Consider the following 10,270-nt stretch of genomic DNA (forward strand, 5'->3'; position numbering starts at 1 on the left):
GGCCCACGACAGCGAGTCGTGCTGAGAGCGCTGCCAGTAGCGATCAGGAAGATGCCATAATAAAAAAAAGAATAATAACAATAATAAAAAATCAATAATAATAATAATAAAAAAATCAATATTTATCGATAATTTTGCCCCGATTTATCGATTCTTCCAAATGGCATATCGTCTCAGCCTTACTAAACTCCAACCTACACATCATTACAGATCCTACGCATTAGGACCCTGCAGGCTATCAGTCCACAATACATCATCCTCATAATGATTCACACATTCGTTATTATTATTATTATTATTAGTGTGGGTGACCTGGCGAAGCCAGTCACACCACACTATTGAAATCTATATTGTATCTTTATTTATTTATTATTCCGCCGATCTTTGTCCGACTACTCCTGCCAGAGCGTTCACACCACATACAAGTGTAAGGTATCAGAATGACCAGCTCGGTCCAACTCGAGTTGCTATTACTTTTTGGAAAGTTTCACCTCACCGTTTGGGTACAAATTGACTCTAAATGGGCAATTTTGGTCCATAGGAATGAATGGCATAATGTAAATAACTAGAGTGTAGAAACAGAATTATTTTGTTTTACCATCACCTTTTGTAAATTACGACAGTGATCTGACTTTTGGACCTAGATATAAAAACAACACACCAAAACCATGCGACGACTGTGCCCTCGCTGATAAAAGAAAATATAAATATTTTAGATAAATGGAATTGGACATTTCTATCTCAACTTATGGCCATTTCTTTGACAGTCATGCTCCACATACACACTATGGACTCTCTACTCTAGCTGAAATCTGTGATTTCACCGTTCCTTCCCTTGTCTTCCGATCACCACATGGGCCACAATTGTCGACGGAATTGCACAATATTGCACATAACCCTTCATGAAGTTTCTCAAGTGCTCATATTAAAAAAAAATAAGATTCATGTCTTATCGTTTTGCTTTAATTATGGTGAGAGTGAAGGAAGCGCAGCCTCATTGAAATGCATTGGGGATGGATTTGTGTCAATTAGGATTTTAATTGTACTGAGTTGATTGACGCCTGCATGTGCATGTGCATGAGACTTAAGAGAGGTGTCAATCAACTCAGTACTGACTTCTACATTCATTTGGTGGATGTTAGCCATGACCTCTATACAATGGGTTAACCCTTTAACTATACCACTTACATTAGACACCCCAGCAACACCCTAGCAACCACCTAGAAACACCCTAGCAACCACCTATAACACCCTAGCAACCACCTAGAAACACCCTAGAAACCACCTAGTACACATTAGTAACCACCTAACAATACACTAGCAACCACCTAGTACACCTTAGTAGCCACCTAGAAACACCCTAGCAACCACCTAGTACACCTTAGTAGCCACCTAGAAACACCCTAGCAACCACCTATAACAACCATTTGTCATAGAGACTCGCGAGAGACCCTCTCCCGTTGGCCGGCGGTGCACAGGCATCACCCACACTTTCACAATTTCCCCCAGGGAATTGTCTAGTTATTATTATTAATAAAATACAGGACACATTATTGTCATCTCCCATTGTGTTTTTGAATTTAGGAATTAATTGCTGCCTTTGAAAAAGAAGCTGCAGACACCAATAAACCAAGGCTGCTGCTCACAGCTGCAGTGGCTGCTGGGAAGGGAACTATTGACAACGGATATGAGGTCGCTGAGGTTTCAAAGTGAGTTCAACCCATGTGAAAATTAACTGTTAAAATGAACTGTAAAAGTATAGTATTCCTGTTGTTTTCTTTTATTATAAAAAAATTTGTTATTTTTTTAAACTTTTACCGGTTACTATAGAAATGCTATAGGGAACCACTACAAATCATTTCAATGGTAAACCACAGGAATAATATAGCATTATAATAGTCAGTCACCATATATTTCTAGAATATTCCACTACAAAAATACTATGGCGATTCACTCTAATAGTTCAGTGATAAAATGCTATAGATATGACCATTTTAAAAACACAGGAATACTATAAAACACATACAACATATGAAAATGAACTTTTGTAAATTATAGTAACCACTACAGAAACATAGCATTTCACTGTAATATTGTGGTGATACAATTCTATAGATGTGAAAAAACAACAACACAGGAATACTATAAAACCTACAGCATTTATGTAGTAAATCTCTATAGCATGTATGAATACTATAGGTTTGAATATAGTACAATGTGTCATCAACCAGTCTGTGTTTGCGTCACTGTGTTTGTGTACCAGGTACTTAGACATTATAAATGTCATGACCTACGACTTCCATGGAGCCTGGGACACTGGCCACAACAGTCCTCTGTACAAAAGCTCTTCAGATGTGGGAGAGAACATCTACTACAATGTGGTGAGTGAAGAACTTCCACATCAGAGATGATCGTTCCATATCGTCACGAGACGCCCGATGACCGATTCATTCTTTATTATAGCAACGCATTCATCGTTTTATATTTCCCTTACAGGACTTTGCTATGAAGTACTGGAGAGACCAGGGGGCTCCTGTTGAGAAGCTCATGATGGGTTTTGCAACCTATGGACGCACATTCCGCACTTCTTCAGCGGCCAATGGCATCGGAGCACCAGCCAGTGGACCCGCCTCCGCTGGACCCTATACTGGAGTAGCTGGATCCTTGTCGTACTATGAGGTCAGTGAATGATGAGACAGTGAAGATGCACAGAGAACTTTTTTGGGGGTGACTGTAATGGGCAACAGTGCTCGTGGAGCTGCCTCAGGATTGTGGTTTTAATCTCATATAGCATCTCATTGTCATGACATGAGCTAAAAACTGGAGCATCTTCGATGAATGTGGGAAGGAATTCTATGCAACACCATATTTGTAACGGCCCACAGTATGGCAGACAAGAACCCAGCAGCAACGACACAGTGACAGTTCAGATGTGAACTGAGAAACAGTTAATGAGTAATCAGGGGCCAATACCATAGTATATCAGTCCATGTAGCAAACAAATCCAGTTAGGGGGAAGGCAGGGAAAGTGTAAAGAGTAAGCAGGGGTAAATATAAGAAGAAGTCGAAAATCCAACAGGGAGGGTCAATAGCAGAAACAGGCAGGATGAATCAGAATAGCAAAACGCTGGATAGCTAGGTAAGACAATCTGGCAGGGAGCAAGATAAATGAACAGGTCTAACTACAGAAGGGCTGGTTAGCTAATAAGGGGCAGGTGTGTGTGTGTCAGTGGAACAGGGCAGGTGAATGTGATCAGCAGGTGATGCAGGAGAGAGTGTCCAGGTCTGAAATGACAGGAGAGTTAATATCAGCAATTATACAATGGCATGCAAATATCTTGATTCTGATTGGCTGAAACTGTCAAGTTAGTCGTTGTTATTTTGTATAACACACTCCACATGACCCCAGATCCCTCCCACAACCGAGTTACTTATATATATTTTTTTTAATGAGTCTGAATGAGTCCGCCATAGATTGGATCTACTATTGGATCTACTGTACTTTCTCTGTGGATGGTTTTGTGAATAAATCTCCATTATGCTTCAATTACTGTGTGTTTATTGAGTATAGCCATAAGGTTGGGTGAATTCGGCCATTGTATAAAAGCATTACATCACTTGAAGTCGTGTGTTATACTCATTAGATCACGCCTAGGGGGGGTGTAACGACCCTCCGCTGCACGTCGGGCCTAACAACCACCCCTAGGCGTGATCTAATGAGTATAATAATGCTTAAACAAAGAACGTATTAAAGACTGACTGAAGTTGTGACAATATTAAAAGTTAGGTTCAATGAAATCTAAGTTGAGATAAATTAACCCATGAATATGCATATATCCCCATACCTCATGGACCACGTTTAAGTCACTGTATATTCTCAACAGATTTGCACCTTCCTTCAAGGAGCCAATCTCCACTGGACTGATGAGCAAATGGTGCCCTATGCCACAAAAGGAAATGAGTGGGTCGGATTTGACAACAAGAAAAGCTATGAAATCAAGGTAATTTACAACATATCGGTGATATCAGTCTTATATTCCAATCTTTCAGAGAGATTAAAAAGAGAAAAGGTTTCAGAGGCAAGCTTTCAAGTCACTTTGCTGCAACCGAGCATTGTACATTTTGTTGAAGAAATAATGGAAAACTAACTAACTGATGAAGTATATCAGAAACACAGTATATCTCTCTGCTTTGTCCAATTACCCCAAACTAATGGCAATTGAGAGGGTTGAAAATGGTTGTTGTGGTGCCAACTATTATTCCATAGGTACAATATCTGAAGGACAACAAGTTTGGAGGTGCCTTCATCTGGTCTCTGGACCAGGATGACTTTGCAGGACAGTTCTGTGGACAGGGCAACTACCCCCTCATCGGCCACCTGCGCTCTCTTCTGGCTTCAGGTGAAAATTTATGAAATCTCAACACTGGATTCATAATATAACGGTTAAAGGTACACTGTGTAAGACTTCCAATCATTTGGAACAAGGACAGTGAAGACTATATGTGCTTATTCTACGCAATTGTACATGGTCTACGTGATCCTCATGCCAATCAATCAGACATCTCACTGATTTTCTAACACATACACTGAAACACTAATGAGATATTTTCTTTCCACCCTTTAATTAACTTAACTAACTTAATTAAATTAACACATGCTGTCTTGCCAGATTCACCACCTCCTCCTCCACCCATGACCACCCGGCCACCAGTAGTCACAACTAAGGACCCGAAGGACCCAAATATTGCCACCACTACTACCACCACCACCACCACTGCTCCTGGTAGTGGCTTCTGTGATTGGAAGGTTGATGACCTGTATGTCAACGACAAAGACACCAACTCCTACTATCAGTGTTTCCAAGGACGCACCTACCTCATGAGATGCCACACTGGCCTTGTTTTCAGAAATAGCTGCAAGTGTTGTGGTGACTGGAGTGTTCCTTTAACACGTACACTGGAAGGCTTAATGACAGATTCTCCTCCCATGACCACCCGGCCACCAGTAGTCACAACTAAGGACCCGAAGCACCCACATATTGCCACCACTACTACCACCACCACCACCACTGCTCCTGGTAGTGGCTTCTGTGATTGGAAGGTTGATGGCCTGTATGTCAACGACAAAGACACCAACTCCTTCTATCAGTGTTTCCATGGACGCACCTTCCTCATGAGGTGCCACCCTGGCCTTGTTTTCAGAAACAGATGCCAGTGCTGTGACTGGCCATAGATGTGTTAATTATCCAATGAAGATTGTGTTTTTCAGAATATCATTGTGATACCTACCAATTGAAGGTAAAGTCAAAAAAGTATAAGAATTGTATTATTATGACAGCATGTAGAGTTTTCTGCTCCTTCACCCGCCATGTCTTTATCCACACAAAGACCGCCTGATCGTTTTGTTTCTTTTATGTGAATAGTTTATTTACATGTGATTCATATTACCAAACTTCTCCTCCACTGCAACATTACCATGCTCACAGCTGTGACACACACACAACCACTCTTTTTATTATCAAATATCTTTTATGTTTCCATTTTAACTCATTCTGTGCCGGCCATTATCGTTATCCAGTTCTAGATAGGCCACGCTTTAAAGATAGGGGTGCGTCACCTTGTTTGTAGAACTATATCTATATTCTATATTATAGCTCTGGAGACAATACTATGGTCATGTGACAGTCGGTATCTTCCGTCGAACAGGCAAAAAAGAATACATTTTTATATCTATTTTAGAGCTATATTTAATTTAGTTTATATCCCACATAATTTTACACAACCTCTTATACAGTCGTACAGCCCTGGCCTATATTTTATTTCTTAATTTAGCTCATATTTCATTTTATTTTACTCAACCACTTTATTGTATTATCTGTCTGTTAACACTTTGAATGCCCAGCAGGGGGCGCACATTTAGTGCTTGAATGCCCACATCCACTTCAATGTTAGCATTAATATCGCCTAATCTATGTTTTAAATTAAATTATGTGTCTAATCTGCCCGTCGCATTATCAATGACCTATTTCCAGTCAACATTGTCGAAGCAGATTGTTTTTTTATCGGTTCATTTCCGTTTCACCTCGTTTTCACGGAAAAAATTGAGGATTCCATGATAATCGCCCCGTACTGTAATATTCTAGAACGTTGTCATTTGTCAGCCTATTTATGAATCGTTTTCAAATAAACGCTAGATGATTGTATGTGTACGTGTGCACGCTAGTGCCGCGTGCTGAAAATCGATTCTCTCAGTTCCTGATCGCTCTTAGAGTCAAACAGCCATATCACAAAAAAAAATAAAAAGCTTATATCTCCGTGAAAACGGGTCTGATTATCCTAAAACTGGTAACATAGATTCCTTACCTGAGATCAGATGGTATCCAAATGGATTATTCCAATTCCTGATCGCCATTCGAAAAAATCGATCCTTTTATTGATCCAACACATAAAAACACATAATCCCCGCTGCTCCTAGGGTCCAGCATGAAGCTGATCGACCCTGGTTACATGAGTGAGAAGTAAAATGTGGAGTCCGGGTATTTTTTTCTCATTCATTTTCACTGAGTCCAATCCAAAAGGGTGAATTACCATCTGGGAGACGATAGGGGGCGCTTTTTTCACATCTGAGCGCCTGGGGTGGCTGATTTTCCAACGGTAGACTCGATTGATGAAATATGAATTCAGATCGCTAATAAAAAATAAAAACAAATATTCTCGTTATGGGCATTCAACCCGCAGGGGGTAAACCCGAGAAAACTCGGGTTGGGCATCCAAAGTGTTAATGTCTGTCCGCTAATGTCACACCAATAACGTCCAAAGCAAATTCCTTGTATGTGAAAAGTATACATTAGTGATGAAAAAAATGAAGTGATACAAGGTACTCCTCTGATTTGTGGAAAAATTGGAGCCGATGCCTTTATGTATTTTAATCTATGTTGTTGGCCTTGTTTCTTTTGTTATTGTATTCTTGTTGTTGTTTTGTATATGTGTAATATGGACCTTGAGTCTGAAATAAATTCATCATCATCATCAATCATCATCATCATATACTTGGCAATAAAGACACCATAAAAGACATCACAAAAGACATTTCCTTCCACCCCCCCACCCCAGGAACCTTGGACCCCCCAGGACCAACACCCCAACCCCGGTCCGCTGCTATAGTGGCCTTTACACCTGTAACCACTCTGAACACCATTCCTCCCTCAGTGCGCACTGACAGCTGACCGCTAAGTACGTTCTCGGCTTCCCGCTGCTGCGTCCTACTATCACGTTTTTCACGTATTGCACGTACAATAATAAACATAAATGTTATAATAGAGGTGCACCACATTTCAATACAAAACATTGTATTATGAACGCATACTCATTAACACATAATATCATAACAAACATAACATACTATCTTTTTTCCTTGACATAATGAGAACATATATCTCAACACCCCCACTTGTTCTCATCATCTCAAGCCGAAAAGGACGATACTCATGTTAGTTTCCAAAAAAGAAACTCTTGAATTTACTAAACTTGAACTTAACTACCGGCTTTGTAAGTGTCTGCAGCCATATCTTCTGTTGGGCAGTAAACAATATCTATTTTCCCTTCGCTGAGTGCATCACGAATAAAGTGGTACTTGTGTTTGGACCTCTGTCTGTTCACTGGGTTCTTACTGAGTGCAATGGCCCCCTGGTTGTCTTCGTGCATTTTTGTACAACGGTAGACTCTCTTATCCATGCCGTTTAATAGTTGAGTTAGATACATGCTTTCCTTAGATACATGCTTTCCTGAGTAGTAGTAGCTAGACTGATGTATTCAGTCTCACATGTTGAGAGTGCTACTGTTGGTTGTTTCTTTGACTTCCAGGATATTGCAGGGCCTTGTTTCGTCAGGCTAAAACAGTATCCTGTTGTACTCCGTCTATCTTCCTCAGAAGATGCCGAATCAGAATCACTGTAAGCTATAAGACTTAAGTCTTTGTCAGATTTCCTGAAGCACAACTCATAGTCACTGGTCCCCTTTAGGTATCTCAAAACATGTTTAGCAGCTACTAGGTTCCCTGCTTTTGGCTTTGCCAGTGTTTGTGATCCAGCTAATATCTGGTCAGGTACAAGTCATTGCATAGCACTGATTCTTGAGAGTCGGGACAAAACACTTTTGAATATTATATTTTGAGAATGCACACTATATTGATTAGAGTTGTATATTCATGTAGAGAAAGGTCTGAGCTATTTAACCATGTAAAGGTGCGGGCTCTACATAGAAAAACATTTTGAACAAATTCACATGTTTCCCTTTGAAACTTGATTTGGGTTAACTCCGTCAGACACACAAAAAAGTATATAATTCTAATTATTCCAGTCCAACAAGAATCTAAGGTTCTGAAGTATGTTGTAATAGTGTTTAGTTACTCTGGTATGCAATCAAATATAATATATAAACCTCAGGTGTAATTTCACACTATTCTGAAAACACAGATTTAGAAATATTTGCATTTTCAAACTTTGTTTTTAATTTTGATATGATAAAAAAAAGATCATTAAGTAAATAAGACAAGAGGATGAAGATCTGATGCTCCTTTATTACTTAAACAACATAAACTGAAGAAGAAATTTGTATTTTCCACAGAATTAACAAAAACAAACATCTGACGGTGTTGACAAAGATCTGACGGAGTTGACAAGAAACTGACAGAGTTGACTAAATTGTATATGCATCTCTGATAAATGAACACATGCATTTTTGTTGGAACAGATGGAAGTGACAATGATAAGAACTAATAACTCCTTGTTAATGTTAATACTGAACATTTTGTTAACTCAATTGTAATAACAACAAACTTTACATACACTGTTTCCAACTATTACAAAATGCACTGTTTCCAACAACAAAAACAGTCATGGAGACCAGGACCCCTTCTTCTCGTCCCTGTTTTCATCTACCCAACTTCCTGATCTCCACGTTCTCACCCTGCACTTCTCCTCTTCGTTTCCTTCTGCATTTCCGATTAGTTTCACTATGATGTCTTGAACTGGGCAGAAACAGAACCTTTTCTGTTGGACCATGGGGATGCAGAAATTCCACTTTTACATCTTGTTGATCAGTATCCACATCCGCATATGAGGTCCATGAGGTATGGGGATATATGCATATTCATGTATTAATTTATCTCAACTTAGATTTCATTGAACCTAACTTTTAATATTGTCACAACTTCAGTCAGTCTTTAATACGTTCTTTGTTTAAGCATTATTATACTCATTAGATCACGCCTAGGGGTGGTTGTTAGGCCCGACGTGCAATAAACACACAGTAATTGAAGCATAATGGAGATTTATTCAAAAAACCATCCACAGAGAAAGTAGATCCAATAGTAGATCCAATCTATGGCGGACTCATTCAGACTCATTAAAAAAAAATTATATAAGTAACTCGGTTGTGGGAGGGATCTGGGGTCATGTGGAGTGTGTTATACGAAATAACAACGGCTAACTTGACAGTTTCAGCCAATCAGAATCAAGATATTTGCATGCCATTGTATAATTGCTGATATTAACTCTCCTGTCATTTCAGACCTGGACACTCTCTCCTGCATCACCTGCTGATCACATTCACCTGCCCTGTAACACTGACACACACACACACCTGCCCCTTATTAGCTAACCAGCCCTTCTGTAGTTAGACCTGTTCATTTATCTTGCTCCCTGCCAGATTGTCTTACCTAGCTATCCAGCGTTTTGCTATTCTGATTCATCCTGCCTGTTTCTGCTATTGACCCTCCCTGTTGGATTTTGGACTTCTTCTTATATTTACCCCTGCTTACTCTTTACACTGTCCCTGCCTTCCCCCTAACTGGATTTGTTTGCTACATGGACTACTATGGTATTGACCTCTGATTACTCATTAACTGTTTCTCAGTTCACATCTGAACTGTCACTGTGTCGTTGCTAGGACGCGACCCCGGTCAGACGCCTCTGGTTTTAGCTCCGCAACGATGTACTCACTTTTAGCTATTATGTTTGTTTTTGCTACTTTTTTATTTAAAGCAACACTGGCGGGTACGTCATACGACCGTCAGACACTTATGGACCTGAACCCCGGGCTCAAAGAGGAGTTTGGAGACACTTTTGACCTAGAATGGCCAGCAGAAATCAGACGGGAGAATGGCGGCAAAGAAAAGAACAAAGGCGACGGCAGGAGAAGACACAGAGGAAGACGAGGAGGTATCAGATTGAGACTAAAAAGAGCTGCTTACCGCCCAGCAATTCCATCC

The 10,270-nt window shown here is 40.0% G+C and overlaps 1 protein-coding gene across 1 annotated transcript in view; it reads left to right on the forward strand.

The window, feature by feature from the left end:
• Positions 1 to 9,602, forward strand: part of LOC311244182 (acidic mammalian chitinase-like) — a gene marked incomplete at both ends in the record, with an annotated part of 63,766 nt that extends 54,164 nt beyond the window's left edge. The window contains 7 exons of the mRNA XM_084333589.1: positions 1,585 to 1,709; positions 2,264 to 2,381; positions 2,497 to 2,679; positions 3,885 to 4,001; positions 4,268 to 4,400; positions 4,671 to 4,952; positions 9,571 to 9,602. Of these exons, the coding sequence (XP_084189715.1) occupies positions 1,585 to 1,709; positions 2,264 to 2,381; positions 2,497 to 2,679; positions 3,885 to 4,001; positions 4,268 to 4,400; positions 4,671 to 4,952; positions 9,571 to 9,602 (990 nt within the window). The remainder of the gene's footprint in view (positions 1 to 1,584; positions 1,710 to 2,263; positions 2,382 to 2,496; positions 2,680 to 3,884; positions 4,002 to 4,267; positions 4,401 to 4,670; positions 4,953 to 9,570) is intronic.
• Between the last annotated feature and the right edge of the window lie 668 nt (positions 9,603 to 10,270).

This window comes from Notolepis coatsorum, assembly GCF_963971535.1.
Source record: "Notolepis coatsorum genome assembly, chromosome: 17".
Classification (NCBI taxonomy): Eukaryota; Metazoa; Chordata; class Actinopteri; order Aulopiformes; family Paralepididae; genus Notolepis; species Notolepis coatsorum.